At 38.2% G+C, this 22,446-nt stretch overlaps 1 protein-coding gene across 1 annotated transcript in view; it reads right to left on the reverse strand.

Moving 5' to 3' along the window:
• RAB3C (RAB3C, member RAS oncogene family) overlaps positions 1 to 22,446 on the reverse strand; it is a 301,149-nt gene that overhangs the window by 145,273 nt on the left and 133,430 nt on the right. Inside the window, exon 3 of the mRNA XM_032629175.1 lies at positions 15,209 to 15,327. Within this exon, the coding sequence (XP_032485066.1) occupies positions 15,209 to 15,327 (119 nt within the window). The remainder of the gene's footprint in view (positions 1 to 15,208; positions 15,328 to 22,446) is intronic.

The raw sequence follows: 22,446 nt of genomic DNA on the forward strand, positions 1-22,446 counted from the left end.
CTATCATTGTAAGTATAGCACTTTCCTGAATTTTGTAAGTCATGCTAGTGAATTATCAAACCTAAAAGTAGTCGTGGGAAACCCTGTATTTGCAGCCTGTTGGTCAGAAGTGAGAGTGGTCCTATGGATGCCAAACAGATACGTAGTATCTGAAGTGAGTCCAGTCTTGAGGAGGACGGTGCCCTTAACCTTGGCTAACTCTGGGTAGACATATATTGGAATGACTACTCAAAAACTTTTAATGGCTCTAAGTATTTTGTTCATAAAAAGTTTGAAAACCACCTAGGACACCACTCAGGCCTTGACGCATCTCTTCCCTCACCTGCCATTCAGTAGCTGTTGCTTTCAGTATGCTATGGGAAGGAAAACTATAAAAAAAAATTCATTTGATATATACAAATTACATTTGGATTACAGGATACAATAGACTTTAAATGAGAACTTTTGCAGCAACATGGACGGACCTAGAGATTGTCATACTGAATGAAGTAAGTCAGACAGAGAAGGGCAAATATCGTATGATATCGCTTATATGTGGAATTTAAAAAAATGGTACAAATGAACTTATTTACAAGACAGAAATAGAGTCACAGATGTAGAAAACAAACTTATAGTTGCCAAGGGAGAGAGAAGTGGGGAGGAATAAATTGGTAAATTGGGATTGACATATACACACTACTATATATAAAATAGATAACTAATAAGGACCTACTGTATAGCATAGGAAACACTACTCAATGCTCTGTATATGGAAAAAGGATCTAAAAAAATAGTGGATATATGTATATGTATAGCTGATTCGCTTTGCTGTACACCTGAAACTAACACAACATTGTAAATCAACTATACTCCAATAAAAATTTTAAAAAAATAAAGAAGGAACTACAATGAGAAAAAAAATAAATGAGAACTTTTCTAAAGGGTATTCTGTGACTAAAGAACACGAGACTGAGGGCATGGAGAGTGTGGCATGGTTGGGCTGCTTGTAACTCCTTTTACTTACACCATAATTCTTGCTCTTGTTTTGGAAATTGATACTATGGGAAGGAAAATGTACATGGCAGTACTTAATATGGGGCTCTGTCTAAATTTAATGGCATCAGTCATCATACACCATGACCTATCTTCTCTGGTGACAAAACATAATCCTCCCATAACTAATATTGTGCTATTTTTCTAATTTTCTCTTTAGAATAGTTTCCTTCAATGTCTATTAGTTTTTAAGGAGTGGGTGTGTAGGGGGGTTGGTTTACAACTGATAATGAGGATAATTATCTCAATCAACTGGACTGCAGAGATAAATAACCAAGGCCATCCCAACATTAAATGAACAAATAGGGCTCCAGAACCCTCCAGCTAGACTGGGAACCCCACATTAGGCAAATAGTGCCATAGATTTAGAAATAGGTAAAATTAAACTGGGGTTGTATCAATTTAGACTGAGAAGATTTGGCCTTTACTCATTTCACAGTGCAGTGGCTGAGTGCATATTATTTGCTGACTGGACAATTAGAAAATGAGGACCAGGACTTCCTTGGTGGTCCAGTGGTTAAGAGTCCACGCTTCCAATGCAGGGGGCCGGGGTTCGATCCCTGGTCAGGGAAATAGATCCTGCACGCTGGAACTAAGAGCCTGAATGCCACAACTAAAGATCCTGCATGCCACAACGAAGATCCCGCGTGCTGCAACTAAAAAAAAAAAAAAGATCCCGCATGCCACAACTAAGACCCAGTGCAGCCAAATAAATAAATACATACATATATATTTTTTAAAAAGAAAAGAAAATGAGGACCAACAGTATGTGTCATAAAGTACTAAACATTCTAAATATTCACTGAGGTTGGAAAGCAGACTTGATGGAGACTACATTCATGATGGAAAATACTAGTAAGGTTCAACTAAGGCATGAGCGTAACCATTCATTTTTAAAGCCTAAAACTCTGTTTCCTAAATAGGATCATCAACAATCCCACACATTTTCTTTTTCATTAACAATATTACCCAGAAACCAAGCTGAACATCTAGAACTAGGAGATGAGCTCTTACCACAATTTCCTCTCTGAGGAGTTATGTGACAGGTATAATTAGTGTCCTTCAAGACAAATCCACTCCCTAAAGACAGGCAACTAATTTCAAAGAAAAGAAGGCACAATAAAATAGATAGGAACCAAGAAAATCCTGTGAGAAAATAACAGTATTTGCAATAAACATTTTGACACACAGCTGCACATAAGGAGCTGCCAAGAAGTCTATTTTCAGAGTATAAGTGAAGCAGAACAAATAGCAATCATATTTATATAATATCTTTCATCCAAGAGACCAAGTCTTTTATTTAATCTTCATGTTCCCTATATAGCCTGTCTTAGGTAAGGCTGCAGGAACAAGAATTTAGCTTCTAGCCTTTACTTTAGTGTCAGTGTTTATGGAATTATAATTACCACCTCCAAGTACAGATGAGGTTAGGTGACAAAACACAAAGTCAGACGGGACAGGCATCTCTATTCCCCTAGCTCCTTCTCTGTACATAATCAGCACATTACTGCTAATATGTGCTTCATGCTTCAGTCTTCAAGACTTTTGCTATTTCCTGGATCACCAAAAAAAAAAAGGAAAGATTCTCTGTGACCAGAATATAAGCCCAGGTTTGCCCTCTTTGGTGTGGGCAGATATTGAGTAAACTTAAGTACTTAATTAAAACATCTTTAATTCCAGGCTTTACATTTTTTAACGTGTCTGCATTCTTCATGGAGCTAATTCTGGGCCAGAACTAAGTCCAGCAAATGAAAGAATAAGTGGAAAAAACAAAGAAATAAAAAAAAAGCCAGAGACAGAAAGTTGGTTGATGGAACTTTGAGGCCATAAGAGATGAGTAAATATTTCTCACTGAGTTAGATGACATTTCTGGCCATTTTTAGGTGCCCCCAAATATGTGTTGTATATTTATTGTTCTAAGGCATTCCTCACATATACTCTCCCCTCCAAAAATAAAGATAAAAGAAGACCATTTTAGGGCTGGAATCAGGGTTAGTTCCTACAGGAACTAACCAGGTAACTTCAAGTCACTTTGCCCAGTATGGAAGATGAGACACATTTTGATTTCTCTTCATCAATTCTACCTACATATCAGCTCCATCTTACTGAGAAGTTGGAAGGTCTTACTATATAGACAAAAGTTTGGTGAGATAGGCAGTACCTCCCTACACACTTGAACTGAGAGCACTGATTTGTTTTCTTCAAAATATTCTGATACTGTTGTGGCCCTTGGTCATCAACTTTTTGTAGAACATGTAATTGATATGTGCCTGGGACTGTGAAGACTATGACGAAACAAAATGAGTAAGATCTAGTCCTATATACCTCTCTTTCTGTCATTCATACATTCATTCATTCAACAAATATTTATTGAACATCTAGTATGTGCCAGGGACTATTCTAGACACACAGATACAAAACTGCATAAAAGGGACAGAGATTTGTTATTCTATGAAGCATGCTTGCTGGGGAGACAGATGTGGTAAATAAGTCAATTAGAAAATATATTAGAGAGTGGTAAATGCTATGGAAACAACATAAAGCCAAGAAAGGGGATACGGAGTGCTAAAGAGGGTTGCAATATAAAATAGGGTGGGAGGGGCACACCTTGATGACAAGGTGATGTTACAGTGAAGAATGGAAGGCGATGAGGGGAGAGCCATAAAGATACCTGAGGAAGAGACTTCCAGGCAGTGGGAATAGCAGGAGTAAATGCCCCGAGGTAGAAGCATATCTGGTATGTTCTAGGAATGGCAAAGAGGCTGGTGTAGCCCAACCAAGAGGGAGAGCAGGAGAAGGTGAGGTCAGAGAGGCAGTGGGTAAACTGTGCAGGGCTTGTCGGCTCTCGTAAGGGCTTTGGCTTTAATGCAGGGGAGGTGGGATGCTGTGAATATTTGTAGCAGACTAGTGACATGATCTGATTTTCAGTCTGAAAAGCTCATTCCATCTGCTGTGCTGGGAAGATTCCGGAGGCTAGGGCAGTGCTAGAAGCAGGGAGACCGATTAGGCTGTTGTAATAATCCAGATAAGAGATGACGGTAGCATAACCAGGGTGGTGGCAGCATGTTATGGCTTGAATTGTATCCCCTCCCCAAAATGTTAAAGTTTGAATCCTTAGTACCTATGAATGTGATGGTACTTGAAAATAAGGTTTTGCAGATGATCAGATTAAGATGAGGTTGTTGGGTGGGCCCTGATCCCATAGGATGGTGAAGGAGAAATTTGGGCACAGAAAGAGACACATATAAAGTGGAGGTGATATGAAAACACAGGGAGAATGTTGTCTACAGGCTAAGGAATGCCCGAGGCTGCCAGAGGAAGAGAAGCATGGAAGAGGTTCTCTCTCACAACCCTCAGAAGGAACTAACCCCACCGACACTTTGATCTGGGATTTCTAGCCCCAGAACTGAGACATTTCTGTTTTTGAAGCACTCAGTCTGTGGTACTTTGCTACAGCAACCCTAGCAAGCTAATACACAATGGAAACAGGAAGGGTCGGGGGTGGTGGTGGAGTGGTGGGAATTTGAATATATGATTGGTTCTTATTATTCACGGATTCCATATTTTTGATTTGCTAAAGTTTATTTGTAACCTCAAAATAAGTACTCATGGCACTTTCACAGACATTTACAGACATGAGCAAAGTGATTAGAAATCTGAGCGGCCCAAACACATACTCCTAGTTGAGTTGAACAAGGGCATGTTCTGCCTTCTTGTTTCAGCTCTCACCTGTAAATAAGTGCCTTTTCACAATACATTTAGAGTCATACTCTTCACATTTTGGTTTTTTTATTGATGATTTTGCTGTTCAATATGACCTCCAAGCATAATGCTGAAGTGCTGTCTCATGTTTCCGAGTGCAAGAAGGCTGTGGTGTGCCTTACAGAGGAAAAAGGTGTGTTGGATAAGCTTCATGTCGGCGTGAGTTGCATTGCTGTAGGCCATGAGTTCGATGTCAGGAATCAACAATATATATTAAACACAGTGTCTTGAAGCAGAAACACACCTATCATAAGGAATGTATTGATCGACTGGCAAAAATGTTGTGAACAGAAGCTCGCAGGAACCTAACCCCATACTTCCCCAATGGGGCAGATTCTGTACTTCACTAATTCAACACTCTTGATAACTTTATAGAGCATAACTACCTCGAAGGACAAAAGAGATGTATTTTGAAATTAGAGCCAAGATAATAACAGTATTTTTTTTTAAAGAACTGGATGTGAGCTCTGAGAAAATGAGAAGTTAAGATTAACCTCAATGTTTTTGGCCTGGTATACTGGAAAGATGGAGACAGAAAAGACAATGGAGGGAACAGGGTATATTTTGTTTTTGTTTTTTGGGAAGGAGCTGTGGATTAGGAGCCGTCTATCTTATAAATATAAACTTGAGCTTAAGTTGGATGACGTGAAAATTTCAGAGGAAGAAAACTGTTTTATGGCTGGGTCCAAGCAGCAGTTAAGAAATGTAGTCATTAAGATCCAGGGAGAGGAGAGACACTTTGATGCCCAGTGTGGCGTGGTGGTAAAACTCGGGGGTCAGACGTCTGTGCTCTATTCCCACCACTGCCCCCTCCAAGCTGTCACAGAACTGACCTTGTAGTTGAGAAGACCTTGAACGAGATTAGGAAGCTCTGAACAAAGGCTTAGCAATTGCTCATCATATCTCGGCTGTTATTACCAGGCTAAAATTCTTTCATATTGAATATGAGGTCACCTTAATTTAAGACCATTATATATTTTTGGAGAAAAAGAAAGAGACAGAAAACTGCAGAGGAAGAGAATATTTGAAGGTGAAATTTCATTCCAGTTCTAGCACATCTGCAATGGTACCCTGAATGTCATGGAAATGAATTATTTAAAACTGGTGGGATGATGGTGTTGGACTTTTATCCTCAGTCTGGTGGTTTTTAAAAAATATCAACCTGCTCACCAGATTTCCTGCCTTAAAAAAAAAAACCTTATATTTATAGTTTCTCATTGTGTCATCAAAAGCAGAATGTAAATAAATAAGGTGGGGGAAGTAAACCAGAGACAATCTCCTACAGGAAATACAGCAGCTTGTGGCCATGCCAGACTTAGAACAGAAATGCATTTAAAGTCAGGAATGGGGAAGAATTTAAATCAAGTTAAAATTCTCTGCAGTGTGTATAAACATTTGAGTTTTAGTGCTAGACATTCAGGAAGAGTCTGGACAGCAGATCCAAATTCCATATACCTGGGATCACATTCCCACTGAGACCCAGGAAACTCTCTAGGTCACAACTCCTCTGAGCAACATTTCAAAGGCAGTGAATTTTCAGTGGTGATCTTCTGTTTCTAGAACTATCTAAATCTATTTGGGCCTTGTCTCTCTAATAAATCATTCATTTATTTCTTAAATCAAAGCCCATTGGAGGATTCAAACCACAGAATACTCTGTTTTCAAAAAAGAGGTAACTTCTATTTTCTGAAAATTATGGAGTCACTAAATTGCTGCTCTTGACTTTGAACTCCACAGAGCTGTCTCCTTAACAAACTGCAGGTTGGAGCAAATGGGGATCTGGCCAATTAGTCTAGTTACTGACCACAGTGACACAGTTTCACCACCTGGACAAAGCTGAAGAACACTGTAAACCTTGTTGCAGCATCCAAAGTGATTGTTTACAGCCACTTTACTTCCCTGTGTCTTTTTAAAAAATATGCCAACCAATTCAGATAACCTTACTAGATGTGCACTTTCTATGCAGGCTTCACTCACTTTCAATAAATAATTCTTGAGCAGCCACTCAGTGCCAGGCCCTGGGGTAGGCAAGGAGATATAAAGGTGAAAAAGAGAAGGCATAGCCCTTGTCTTCAAGGAACTTGGAATCCAGCAGGAAACCATAAAATGAAATAGGCATTTACTTTATAAGATAAACCAGTGGTGGTGTTTCAAGAGCCTACAGTAGGAACAAGTAAACACATCTGGCGTTGAAAAAACCCATCAGAAGAAATGATGGTCAAGCTGAGATCTAAAGGATGAGAGGAAATTAGCTTGATCTGTGTGAGGGTTGGAGGGATGTGGTTTCTTGTAGAAGGCAGGTCATGTGCAAAGGCCTCTTCTGAAGAGGAAGAGAAACACAGAGGTATACGGAACCCAGAAGTATTCAAGAAACTGAAAGAAGTTCAAAAACTGGAAAGACTTTGGGGAGGGGGAAGGGTAAGCTGGGACGAAGTGAGAGAGTGGCATGGACATATATACACTACCAAATGTAAAACAGATAGCTAGTGGGAAGCAGCCGCATAGCACAGGGAGATCAGCTCGGTGCTTTGTGACCACCTAGAGGGGTGGGATAGAGAGGATGGGAGGGAGACGCAAGAGGGAGGGGATATGGGGATATATGTACATGTATAGCTGATTCACTTTGTTAAATAGCAGAAACTAACACACCATTGTAAAGCAATTACACTCCAATAAAGATGTTGAAAAAAAAATTGGAAAGACTTTAACAAGCATGATAATACAAGGTCAGCGTCTGGTTTCCAAAGTATTGGATGCAATATAAGCAAGCACCTGAGGCCCTCTTCAGAGAACATAAGCTCAAACTGCCTTCTGTCTAAGGTGTAACGTAGAAAAATGGAATTTAGGGAGGATAGTCTAGGTAGCACGGAATCCATGCATTCCCTTGAGTGGTTACCATTTGATTCTTGGATCGTCTGAGACCACAAGAAGTCTATGTGCTTGGAGTATATTTTCCGAGCCTCCCACAGGGGCCTTCACTGAACATACTCTAATGTTTGTCTTCTATGTTTTAAAGGCACCATAAAAAAGGAGTCTCATGAGGTCTTTTTAGTACTAGTTGTGAAAGCCATTGTTGACATAAACCCAATGTGTCCCCAAATTAAACATATTTCCAGCAAAATTTAATAAAAAAAAACAACAACTTTCTTTGCCCTCAGGGATTGGTATAGCAATTTTTACCCCTTCCTATATTGAGAGCTGTATATTACATCAGGTTTAATTATTTTTTTCAGCCATGGTTTTCACCTCGGTTTCAAAGAGTCTCAGAACCAAATTTTGTTTTAAACACAAGAGCCCTTTTGCCCTTTACACTTCCATAAGCTTTAAAATTCTCTATCAGACACCCTCAAACTTATGTGCCCCCTCAAATTCTTCTGGACTCACCTGTCTGAAAGGCCAGCCACTCATTCCATTCCATTCCTGCAAGGGCTCTGCTCAACGGCCACCTCTGTTATCAGCATGACATGGGCATGACCCAAAGTAGCTCACCTCAGGCTAATGCCACACAGCTCTGCCTTCCACAATGAAGCTTCCCTGTTGCCACTGAAATGAGTCATCCATGGATGTGTAACACGGAAATGTGGAGGAGTTAAAGCCTGAACCTCTGACCAGTAGAAGACAAAGGCTCATGGGGAAATTCTTCTCCCTTCCTCTACCTGACAGTCTCTCTGAAGAAGTTCCTGCGAGACCTGTGGTCAGTTGCGCTTGATACCAAGTGGTGACTGGTTTGCCAGACATCCCCTAGTGTTGGTTCCCCCTTCTCTGTGCCACACACCCCTTTCTTCTCTCTTGCTTCCCTGAGACTGTACTTCCCAACAAAGTATTAGCATTTAAGCTTTTCCCACCGTTTCTAGGGAACTAGGGCTAAAATAATATTCCCTCCTGATTTTTGGGGTCACTCTCTACTCCTATTTCATTAAGCATATTCTATGTATCTTTTGTGTTTACTTCTTCACATTCTTTTTGAAAATGTGTAGACTCAAGATAAACTTATAAATAAGATCACAGTGAGCTTCATTTTGTATTAACTTTACAGAACTTGGGAACTTGGCTAAAGAGAGTATTTTTATTTAATTTAATTCCTCAAATAAAATTCTACTGGCAAATTCAAAGTACATTCTAACGTGTTTTCAAAAAAGGGACAGCCTCTATTTCCTCAAAATGATTTGTTACTTTGCTGCTATTCTCTCTAAATCTCTATACCTGCTTTCTTAACTGACTAGAATTTGTGTGTAATTAAATTTTAAGAAACTATTCACTTCATCTAAATCTTCCTACAGTTAGATAGTTTAAGGATTTTACTGAGATCACAGCCAACAAGCATTTTCTTTTCTTTCTATATAATGAAAGTACATTTTGTTGAGAAGAGTATTTGAAACTTTAGCTGCAAATAAATTTCAATTAATTTTTCTTTTTGCTATGTATGTTTTTCTGTACTTTTTCTAGCCTTAAGGTCAGTACTTAGATACCAGTAATTTAAAGAATCTGTTCCTTTGTATTTGTTTTGCTTAGGAATACCTTATTTCTTGTTGTAGAAAGGCATCATGGAATATCAGCAAGCCCCTCCTTCTTTACCACTGCTGGACAATACCGTATATGTAAGTAAGTTAGTACTGCTGAACTGGATTTTTTCTCCCAAACAGGTTTTTTTTTCTTACTATACAATTCTGTTTCTATTCCTTAAACATTTCCCAAGGTTTTTGATGGGTCGAGTTCATCAATTAACAGTAATTTTTAAAATACCCATTTTGTGCTAGTTACTACATTAAGTAGGAAATACAAAATTTTTCTCTACAAATAGTTTATATTCCATTAGGAACTTAAGACAACTATATACCTAACAACAATAAAAAGTTGAATATAATATCGCCATAGCAGCAATACACATATGATATTAAATCTTTGCTGGGAGGAAGAATAGAACCATTAATTCCTATGTTGGTCTGAAGTAATTTCTATATTTTTTTGTTGGGATATCAAGGAAGTATGTGAACCTCTATAGTTCCTTGGACCATCCATTCAAAATACATATTGGATTAATGTGGTATATATATATACACAATGGAATATTATTCAGCCTTAAAAAGGAAGGAAATTCTGACATATACTACTTCATGGAATGAAACTTCAGAACATTATGCTAAATGTAATCAAAACCACAATGAGGTATCACCTCACACTGGTCAGAATGGCCATCATCAAAAGATCTACAAACAATAAATGCTGGAAAGGGTGTGAAGAAAAGGGAACCCTCTTGCACTGTTGGTGGGAATGTAAATTGATACAGCCACTATGGAGAACAGTATGAAGGTTCTTTAAAAAACTAAAAATAGAACTACCATATGACCCAGCAATCCCACTACTGGGCATATTCCCTGAGAAAACCATAATTCAGAAAGAGTCATGTACCAAAATGTTCATTGCAGCACTATTTACAATAGCCAGGACATGGAAGCCACCTAAGTGTCCATTGACAGATGAATGGATGAAGAAGATGTGGCACATATATACAATGGAATATTACTCAGCCATAAAAAGGAACGAAATTGAGTTATTTGTAGTGAGGTGGATGGACCTAGAGTCTGTCATACAGAGTGAAGTAAGTCAGAAAGAGAAAAACAAATACTGTATGCTAATGCAGATATATGGAATCTTAAAAAACGGTACTGATGAACCTGGTTGCAGGGCAGGAATAAAGACGGAGATGTAGAGAATGGACTTTAGGACACGGGGAGGGGGAAGGGGAAGCTGAAATGAAGTGAGAGAGTAGCATCGACATATATACACTAGCAAATGTAAAATGGATGGCTAGTGGGAAGCTGCTGCATAGCACAGGGAGATCAGCTCGGTGCTTTGTGACCACCTAGAGGGGTGGGATAGGGAGGGTGGGAGGGAGGCTCAAGAGGGAGGGGATATGGGGACATATGTGTACTTATAGCTGATTCACTTTGTTGTGCAACAAAAACTAACACACCACTGTAAAGCAATTATACTCCAACAAAGATATATAAAAAAAAGAACATTATGCTAAATGAAATAAGCCACTCACACACAAAAAAGGAAATACTGTATGATTCCACTTATATGAGGTACTTAGAGTAGTATGAATAGAGCAGTCATATGCATGGACATAGAAAGTAGAATAGTGGTCCAGGGGTTGGGGATAAAGGAGAATGGGAAGCTATTTAATGGGCACAGAGTTTCAGTTTTGCAAGATGAAGAGTTGTGGAGATGGGCTGTAGTGATGATTGCACAACAATACGAACGTATTTAATACCACTGAACTGTGCACTTAAAAATGATTAAGATTGTAAATTTTAAGTTTTGTATATTTTACCACAATAACAATTTAGAAAAAAGTTTTAATCAAATTGTACTGCATTCAGTACTAGGGAAAAGAGATGAATGAACTCACACTGCAATACAGAAGACAAAATGTAATCAGATAAAAATGGAGTCTGCTAGGTTTTTTATGTGGTCTGCAGAAAGTGCTAGTGTGGCATGGAAGCAGAGATATGGGAGTGAATAGCATTGTCCACTGGGAATGGAAATTGTGGTGGGTAGGAAACGAGATAGTGGTATCTTCAAAAGCTTCATAGAAGAGTTGTTATTTGAGATGGCCTTGAAAGGAGAATAAGAGTTTAGAAAGATAGCAGAGAAGGTATTCCAAGCAGAGGAACAGAGTTATTGAAAGAATGGAACATTAGTAAATTGAGAAAAGTTCTGTCTGGTTGAAACCTAGGACCAGTGGAGGAGAGTGGTAGGAGATGATGTTAATGGAATAGCTATGAGGAGGCAACACTGCCCACCACCTTAGAGGGTGTGGACTTCATTCTAAATCAATGGTCTTAACCAGAAATGGGCATCAGGATCACTTTTAGAGCTGACACACATAAATATACCAATATTTAGCACTGCAGACTTGGTTTTGTTTGTATAGAGTGGAGCCTGGGCCTTCTTCACACTGTCAAGGTTCCACAGTGATTCAGAGAGGCTCCCAGAATCTCCACTATAAGTAATAAGACATTAAAGGTTTTATTATTAAGATGAGAGACGTTACTTAGCTCTGACGGCAATATGACAGATGACCTGGAGAGGGTGGGACTTGCCAGTAAGCATACAAGGTAGAAAATTCCTAAAGTGCTGAGAGCTAAGGTTCTTAAAGAGCTCATGACAGTCTGAATTTAGACAGTGGCAGTAGGGACAAAGGCCTTCAGAAAGTTAAAACTACTGGACTTGGTGGTCAGTGAGATGTAATGGGTAAAGAGAGAGAAATCGAAATTAGAGCTCAGATTTCCACATCAGACAACTGGGTGCAGGTGGATCCACTAACTGAGATAGTAAATATTGGCATAGGTACTAACTACAACACCTGGCAGATTGTCAAAGAGTAGGTGCTCAATAACTGTTGAATGAATGAAAAATCCCTAGTAAACCAATGATTATACAGTTGTGGATGAAAACATGACTAAGAGTTGGTTTATGGATAAGCTTTGTGGGGTTTTGACAAATCTAGATATCCGGGGGAGGTGGAATGGAAGGTTGTGAAAAAGAAATGCAAAACAGAGGGTACCATCAAAACACAAAACCCACAAAGGTTGGAAAGTTTAGGCTCGGTTCCAAAAACAGTGAATGGTTCAATTTGGCTTTAGAATAGTGAGAAACGAGACTGTAAAAATATAGGGACTCCATGATGTCATGTGTCTGAAAGTCAGTCTGAGGAAGTTTTAATTAATTAAGGAGGTGATGGTAAGTCATGGCTTTTGGGCAGGAGTCTTCCATGATCTTTAGGATCATGTTCTTTTGGGAGACTCTTATAGCAGCAGTGGGATATGATGGATTGGGATGGGAAGAAATCTAAAGGGGAAAAGATCAGTTAGAAGGCTATTATAAAGGAAGAAGCAAAAGATAAGAAGAAGAAGCTGAGCCATGACGGTCACGTGATTTCTCAGGCAGGAGCAGATTCAAAGGATAGTCAGGAAAAAATTAATATGCAAGATCTAGGCCCCAGAATAGGATGGATGGAAGTTAGAGTTGGATACAAGGTGGAACCTGGATGGCAAAGCATTGTGGTCTCAGTGAACAGCAAAAATTGAAGTCAGGAAGGTGAGCAGTTTCAGGTGAAGACAATTGATTCTGAGATGTCAGCAGGATGTCCAGGTGTATAAATACTTCAGATACCAGGAAATGCAACATTGCACTTCACAAGACAGACTGGGGCCTGATAGTTAAACTTGGGAGCCATCTGGTACAAGTGATAAATGATGTGTACAAGTGGATAAGATGGCCAAGAAAACAGAATAAGCCCAAGAAAAAAGCCATGAGAGGATGCTTACCCTTTGCTGGGTGAGGGAGGGAGTGAAAGCTAGGAAGTAGAAAGAGGAGCGGTCTGAGAGACACAAGAATAATCTGGGAAATGTGCCTCTAAGACAACAGGAAACAGAATTTCAAAGGAAAGAGTGGGTAAATAGAGTCAAATAGAGAATTGGAGGAGGTAGGGGAGAAGTGAGATAGGGCAGATGGTCTCTTGACAGGTGAGAGAGCCTGGGTGGGGTTGCAGAGGGAAGGCGTGGAGGAGGGCATGAGGAAGCTGCACTTTTCCACAGTGTTTCTGATGCGAGAGTCAGAGGTACTGCTAGGATGGCTCTTGGCACTGTTACCATTTGGTTTCAAAGAACTCAACAGATCCATCTCTTCTCAGTCGTCATATAACTTTCATTGGAACAACGGGCCAGAGCTATGGGTGCAAACAGATTTAGGAACCCTGATGTCTGAAATCTAATTCATGAACACTCCTGGGTCTTATCATTTCCAGAGAGGAAATAGTCAAAGTTAAAATGACCATTTTGTATGACAATATGTGTACCAGAGCTATGTGTGGCAATTAACTGGATAGCACCATGGTATTCATTGAACCAACCTTTTTGTTACTAATTTGAAATGCTACTTTTTATCATAAACCAAATCCCATATGGCTTTGTGTCTATATCTGGACTCTCTCTTTCATTCCATTCTATACCAAACCTCCTGGTATTTGATTGGGATTGCCTTGAGTTTATGAATTTATTTGTGAAGAACTGGCATTTCTTACAATATTCAGTCTACTGAAAAGAGGGGTACTTAAGCCTTCTTCTATGCCCCTCAGTTGAAGATAATTATTTTTTCATGGAGGTCCTAAGCTTGTCTTTTTCAGTTTACAGCTATATATTTCCCTTTTTAGTTGCTCTTTTTAGTGGTATTATTACAATTTTTTTGTATTGTAAGTGTGTGTGTGTGTGTGTGTGTGTGTAAATAAGAAAGATGTAGGTGCATTTTCAGATAAGCAAAAAAATTTTAAAGAAACAATCTAAGGCAAACTGAAATTTTTAATAGCATCTGACCTTCACTGAGCTGATACACATATAAAAAAATCATTTTGGATAATACTATCATGTAAAACAGGAAAAAAATGTTTATTTTACCTGTGTATTGCTAACTTTTCCTTCAATAAGACAAGCCATGACTGTATTTGGAGTTAAAATGTGGTGTCTGTTTAGTCCTGGTCCTACCAGTGAGCTCACTTTCCTCCTAATACCACACAAAGCTCAACTAGACTCTGGCTCTTTCCCTAGAAAAGTAGCCCTGTTCCGCCCTACTGCTTTAATTCATGACCATGACCATGACCATCAGCTTTTCAGTGTCTCCTCCTGAGGTGCTGGTGGAATAGGCTGAAGGAGCTGCAGCCACAGCAGTCAACCCCCCATAGCAAATCACACGGACAGAGGTGTTTTCACATGGTTTGATGTAGCTGGGAGTCAAGAAAGGTTGCAGTTTTTTCTTTTTCTTCATCCCAGTCCTTTGGAACTTTTCAATTTGAAGAAAAACTGGAAACTATCTAACAAATCCAGATAAAGGGTCAGCAAACTTTTACTGTAAACAGCCAGACAGAAGATGTTTTAGGCTTGTGGGCTCTATGGTCTCTGTTGCAGCTACTTAACTCTGCTGTTGTACCATGAAAGTAGTCATAGACAATAAGTAAATGAACCTGGCTGTGTTCTAATAAAACTTTATTTATAAAACAAGTGGTGAGCCAGTCGTGGCTCATAGTTCAAATTTGGCCTATGGTTCATGGTTTCCAGATTCCTATTTTAGACCAGTATGCTTCCAGACCATTCATTATTTGTACTTCAAAAAATCAAAAGCAATGTACTTGTCCCCATGGAACTAAAGGTCACAGGATGCAAAGCACTGGAGTGAACAAAATAGAGCAAAATCATCAAAATGATTTCTTATCAATCCTTAAATGGGTCTGAGCATAGCTAGCCCTTATTTGCTTTATGAAACACAAGTGGGATCACAGTATATAAAAATACACATATTACATTGTGGTGTGATCACTGCATTATTAGTAATGCGAACATTTGCTCTTACTTACCAATCCTGTACTGCATTGAAGGATTCTTCATTTGTGATGTCATACATTAAAATAAAGCCCATGGCTCCACGATAATAGGCTGTGGTGATAGTCCTGTATCTTTCCTGGCCTGCTGTGTCCTACAAAATAAAAATAATAATCTGTCAAAAAATGAGGCAATACACCTTCTGGGAAGTGATTAGTTATTCCCAAAATAGTCATAACAGAGAATCTAAATTGTATTTACAATGTATAGCTATATATGTTTTTCAGTCTTGTTTTTCCTAATGATTTTCATATGGCCGCTCTGCAGTATTACGAGCAAATCTTTTTTTGGGGGGGGTGTAAAGAACTAGCTCAGAGTACCTTCTACATATGCTCATTCCCATTAAGGAGCATTTAACTATAGAAAAGAAAATAAGAAGAAAGATCATACATATCAAAATCTGTGGCTTTTGTAGAGTTTAAAACCAGAAGAGTACATTAGCTCCATCATTATGTATTTACTGTCTATCTGCTAAGTACAAGCCTCTGTGGGGGAAAAAAGAGAAAAGGACCTTTTATGAAAAGGTCCCTGCATTTAAAAGCATGCAGTGTAGTTTCCAGTTATTCAATGGTAAAATGACAATTAAAATACCTACTTTGTGTGGGTGTTTGAGTCGGACAGATCTGGAGTTCCCACTCTCCCATTAGAGAGCTTGGGGGGACATGCACAAGCTGCTGAGCCTCTATTAACTTAAACCCCCTAAAGTCTAGCATGCCTGTTAGGGTGACATGAAATAATGCATGGAAAGTGCTTCACTGAGCCTGACACACAAAAAGTGGCCAAAAAATGGTAAGAACTGGCTGTTATTCCTGAAATTTGGGAAGGCAAGGCTAACACAGGATGGTAGATGGCAGCTTACAAATGCAGGGGCTCAGGGCCTGCAAAATAGTCTCATGCAGCAGTGAAATCTGAGAATCAGAGGCAGCTACATCACTGAAATGACCTATATAGGTCACAGGTACTGCACGATGTAGTTGAAGAAATTATTCCTCAATTCAACTAACTCTTGCTCCTTTGTCTTCTCAGGATCTGGGGGTATAACTTATAACCCAATGCTCCTTGGCTTCCCCCTTCACCACCTTCCCAGGGGATTGGGCTCTGATTTCTCTGTCCTAGTATTCTAGGTGCTTAGCATTTTGGACAGAAATGTCACCTTCTTTCTGACTTCGTCTGGGTCCTCTTTCTTCCCTTCTCCCAGAGATGCCTCCTTTGTATACAAAGTGCCTTCCAGTTCCCCCTAAGGCAATATTAATAGGTCCTGAAGGGAAAGCTAATGTGTTGGATGATTCAAGAAGAAGTTCCTTTAGCATCAAAATGAAGCGAACAAAGCACCGAGCTGATCTCCCTGTGCTTTGCGGCTGCTTCCCACTACCTATCTGACGTTTGGTAGTGTATATATGTCCATGCCACTCTCTCGTTTTGTCACAGCTTACCCTTCCCCCTCCCCATATCCTCAAGTCCATTCTCTAGTAGGTCAGACGCAAGAGGGGAGAGATATGGGAACATGTGTATATGTATAACTGATTCACTTTGTTATAAAGCAGAAACTAACACACCATTGTACAGCAATTATACTCCAATAAAGATGTAAAATAAATAAATAAATAAATAAAATAAAAGCTTAAAAAACAATGATGGGAACATCTCCTGGGTCTCACTCTTAGAACAGGCTCATGTTGGACACACTGTTCCTCACCTGTAGGTACCCTCCTGCTCAGATGCTTGCACTCCACATCAGACTAACAGTAGGAAACTCAAGAATGCTCACAATTTTCTCCTAATTTGTGTGGTTTATTCTATTTGGCCCCTGAAAATTCAGAGAATGGTAACCAAAGAAGGCTGAGGAAATCAGCAAATGATTCCAGGAGGATGTGGGCGTGTGGAATAAAACTTGAAAATTAGCAAAGACTGTGACTGTTCATGAGCAACAATTCTACTCTACACTTGGAGCAGGGATAAAGTCGGCCTGATTAGAGGTGTTTATTAGGTAATATTATTGAAATAAGTTTCCAAAGGTAAGACAAAAACAGGTTATGGTACCCAAAATAACAAAAAATGAAGCAAAACAAATGAGGAAGGTCTTTCAGAACATACCACTAATTGGCAGAAAATAAAAAGGAAAGTCTAGATTTCACCACGTGAAAATGTGACCATTCCTTGAATATAAAAAAAATGCTATGAAGAAAATTGAAATGATATATAATCAGATGATATTTGAATATTTTACTGTACTTTGCTTAGTATTTTATAAATATGAAGGTATAGATATTAGAGATAAACTTGGAAATCAGAAACTGCATGTAATTGGGACAATCATACGGATTTATTAGACAGAAAGAAGACAATCTTGAGCTTATTTGGATATTTTTGGATATTCGTTGGATATAATTCCATTAACAGTATATCCAACTGTGAAATGAAGGAGAAAGTTAGAGAACCAAATGCTCAAAGACTGTGTTTAAAAAGCAAGGTATAATTAGAGATTGTGTAATATATTTTAGCTCCTGGGGAACAGAACCCCTTATAACTAGTCATTCTATTTTAAAACTTAGGCACTTTTGTCTTGGGTTCATATTTTTCAGAATACATTATCTATAACATTACCACTTTTTTTCCTACTGTGAAGTAATTTTAAATAGCTTTCTTTATCTCTTGGTAAAATATCTTTTTGACATTGACCAAGTAGCCTTCTTACAGGTTAGGGACCCACTTCCTGCTGCTTTCTCTATACAAAAGACAGCTTTTCCCCAATTTCTCAATAGGAGAAAACAGCCAATATGCCTGAGGCACTGCTAAAAGGTGACCCAGACCCTTCCTGTCAAGCATGTCTTCAATACAGACACTAAATAATGTTGTGTTGAAAAACTATGACATTTTCTCTCTCTTCTTGACCTCTTCCAGTGATGGCTTCCTCTTTCATAAGATGTTAATTTTATTTTGACAGTAAAGAAACTAGATCTAGTGTTATAAAACATATCAATTTCACACTGGAAGTGTATTTAATCTTCAAGGGAGCAGAAATCAAGGTCCTGTTACATTATGATTGAGATGTTACAGGAAACCACGGGGTTGGATAGCCATTATGTATCCAAATTTTAGAACAGAGAGAGGGGGACAAAAACAGCTTTTAAGAAAAAGAAAAAGAAAAGAAGCTTTCAGACAGCACTTAAGTCACAGCAAGGGGCAGGACCTTCCACAGGATTCTGACTTGAACTCAGAAACACAATCTAATTGGAGGTAGTTGTCACCTCAGAGCTCTCGGGGAGAGTAAGAAATTGCACCAAGTAGGGGAAATGTAGTAAGAAATACAGAGAGGAAATTTCCTTTCCAAATGCAAATAAAATAAAAAGAGTAAAACTAAGCTAATAGACACTAGTTGGCTCTGCATTGGTTTTGAGTACTGAAAACAATTTTAAGATTACAAACTCATCAGCATTTTCTCTCCCATTATATTAGGAAGAAAAAGGAGTCAGAAAAAATACCTCATTACATTTGACATTTACTAATAATGATAGAAGGTTATATTGGAAAGAAAAGAACATTTATAATGTCAAGTGCCACTGACGTAATTAAATGTGAGAATCTCAAAAGGTAACTGACTAAAATGGTACTTCTCAATCTGCTCAGGAAAATGGCTCTAAACTCTGGCTTTGCCTTGCTGCTCTGCCCAGTTGATTCTAATAACTGGAGATACCTGCTGGTTTTCTATAAATGTAGGCTTCTGGTGATTGAAAAACACAACAGGAAATATTTCCCAAAAAAGGGGATAAAAATATGATTTAAAAATGAAAGCTTTCTTCCAAGAGAGTTAGCTTTCATTTTTCTCTCTTTTAAGAAAAAATAAAATCATCTTAGCTGGCTTAAATATTTTGACTTCTCAATCATGTTTTTAGGAGGAATTTTTGGCTTAAATGATAGGTTTGATTAGCAAATACTTGAATATCTGTCAAAAAAGAGCTCTAAAATGGAAAACATTCGCAGTTTGATAAGTAGTAGCTAGGAACATTTTCAGTTTGAATTTTGGCATTTTTGTCTGTTTTTGCCTTATGTTTTCTTTCTCTGGTGAAACATTTTATTTTTTTTAACTGCATGTAGTGCATTCTCAAACACTTCTGAGGTCACACAGAGATAATGTGCAGTTTTAGGAGTGAGGAAATAGCTTTCATTTGTAAAATCTGGGTTATATTGTAATTTGTTTTTGTTTTGGTGGTTACTTCTCTCTGTATTGGATTAAAGGGAAAATGGAAGTAACCATTAGTAAAGAAACATAACTCAAATAATATCACTACCATCAAAATACATTTTTTGAATGTCCAGACAGAGAAAAATAGATTGAAGGACAGACAATCCTGATACATGAAAAAGTAGGTAATTTTATAGATGGAGAAACCAAACCAAAACACATTGGTGTTAACTGATCAACAAAGGTAATTTAATTAAGCTAAAGGAAATAATATGTAATAATCCAAAGAGGAAATCAACAGCAATGTAGGATGAGAACACTGCAACATAAGACTGTAAAACACATTTTATCTAGTGAACTTCTAAATAGACACAAATATGTGAAATGGAATAAACAGTCATTTAGCATTCAAGCAAGTAGCAATCTTTTAACTTGTACCTTCCTACCTTCTACCTGTAGGAATTATTTTGAATCATCAAAGGAAGATTAAATTATACTCAATATAATTTAATATTAATGCTGATTGGTTGATTGATTCATTCATTCAATAAACAATAAGTGAACACCTATTACCAGTTACAGACTGTGACAGATATTTATTAAATTTATTTTATGTATTCTAGATGTATTTTTGTATATTTAAAAACTCTATACTTTAAAAGCATTTCATTAATCAGGATATCATATTCCTCACATGTCTACAAAATATTAGACATGAAATATCATTTCTAAAGAGCCAGACAGCATAGCAGTTTAAAATTGTAACTGAGACCATCTGCTCAGTGGTGAGGTTCTCCAATTCATAGTCACAGTTATGGGTTGTACTGTGTTCCCCCCCCAACCAAAATATGTGAAGTCCTAACCCTAGAACCTGTGAATGTAACCTTATTTGGAAATTGGGTCTTGGCAGATGTAATCAAGTTGGGATGAGTTCATACTGGATTATGGTGGGTTCTAATCCTATGACCAGTGTCCTTTTAAGAAGGGAAAACAGAGACACAGAGAAGGCCACATGAAGGCAGTAGCAGAGATTGGAGTGATGTATCGACAAATCAAGAAATGTCAAGGATTGCTGGCAACCCCTAGAAGCTAGGAGAGAGGCATGAAATGAATTCTCCCCGAGAGCCTGAGAGAGAGCATGGCCCTGTGATACCTTAATTTAGGACTTCTAGCCTCCAGAACTGTGAGACAATAAACTTCTGTTGTTTTAAGCCACCCAGTTTGTGGTACTTCATTACAGCAGCTGTAGGAAACTAATGCAGTCATCGACCCCAGTTTGCAATCTTCATGATCAGGGCAAAAATAATATAAATTTCACAGCTATCCACATACCCCTTTACTACTTTACAGGAGAGGAAATATAGAAGATTAACAGTAGTCTTATTGAGAAGCCTAACATAGTCTCACGAAGATGTTATGCTAAAATGCATAACTATATTCCATTTATGAAAAATTAATTCTATTCAAAAAAGGTGAGTTGATATATCTTATTGCTTTAAAAAAGTAGATCTTAAATATACATGAATACATACATATATTGTTCTTAGAAGGACAGAGCACCATTGCTTGAAGTGATACATATTATATACTGTTTCACGTTGGAATTTCATCCCCAAATTTTTGAAATGCTGTTACAGAAAAACCTAAAGTCATAACATATACTGAGACACTACTCTCCAAAACAACAGAAACAACAAAATGCTGATTATTATACATTACTTCTTTTAGGTGATGTTACTTTCCTCCCAGTTGTATTTATTTTTTAATTTCCATAAATAGGCAGGCATAAAGCAGCATTGAACATAGTCTGATAAAAATAGTAAGCAAAACAGGAAGCTCAAACATTTTATGCTTTCTTGTTGCGTGCTTATTTTTGGAATAAGAACTTTTTTCCTTACAGCAGTTAATCTTCCATTAAAATGAAATTTACAAACCACTTTTCCCTACTGATCTTGTACAGTTGGAATTCATTTACAGACACTTAGTTATACAAGCATCTGTAAATGAAGCTCACATTTTAGAAAAGAGTTCTAATGAACTGGCCTCTAAATAGTTTTTTGATCAATGTAGATGTTCTTCTTACCTATTGTCTTATATCCATCCTCTTCACACCAGCCGATTTTATTGATCAGATTTTCTTGGCATGATGTTTAGCTTTGAAATACCCAAACCTTCATTTTACAATGGCATCCACTTCCAAGTAAAACCCTAATAAAATAACCCTGAGGCACAAGGATGAAACTTGACCTATTATTTCTTGGCAGTGTTACCATGGCAATTCATCTTTCCTGGAAGAGAGGAACGGTTGTATATAGCTCTTTTATAGGGGGCCTTAGACTCTATTGTCAGTGACAACCCAACACATCTACCAATTGTGTGTTTCTGCTCATGAAAGTTGGAGACACTTTTCAGTAAACGCCATTTCAATGCTCAGATGAACTCTCTTCAAGACCTTAATAAAATTTACAATCAAAAGCATGTAAAGGCATCTTCACTCATTTAAGAGCCTGTTATTTAAGAACAATTAACACAAAGGCAGAGAAAGGTGCCATTTCTTTCTTTCTTTCTTTTTTTTATTTATTCATTTTTCGCTGCGTTGGGTCTTTGTCACTGCGCACAGGCTTTCACTAGTTGCGGTGAGAGGGGGCTACTCTTCGTTGCGGTGCAAGGGCTTCTCATTGTGGTGGCTTCTCTTGTTGAGGAGCAGGTCTCTAGGTGCACGAGCTTCAGTAGTTGTGGCACACAGGCTTAGTAGTTGTGGCACACAGGCTTTGTTGCTCTGCAGCATGTGGGATCTTCTTGGACCAGGGCTTGAACCGGTATCTCCTGCATTGGCAGGAGGATTCTTAACCACTGCACCACCAGGGAAGCCCTGCTTTCTTTCTAATTAATCTTTTCGACATTCTTCTTCTCAGTGGGATTTTGATTATGCTCAACTTTGTCAAAACCTAGGGCATAAATATTTAAATGAAGGCAGCTTGGAGCTTTTAGTCAAAATCAGTGATTGCTTTTCTTCCCAGAATGCAATTC

The sequence above is a fragment of the Phocoena sinus genome, chromosome 3, assembly GCF_008692025.1.
Source record: "Phocoena sinus isolate mPhoSin1 chromosome 3, mPhoSin1.pri, whole genome shotgun sequence".
NCBI lineage: Eukaryota > Metazoa > Chordata > Mammalia > Artiodactyla > Phocoenidae > Phocoena > Phocoena sinus.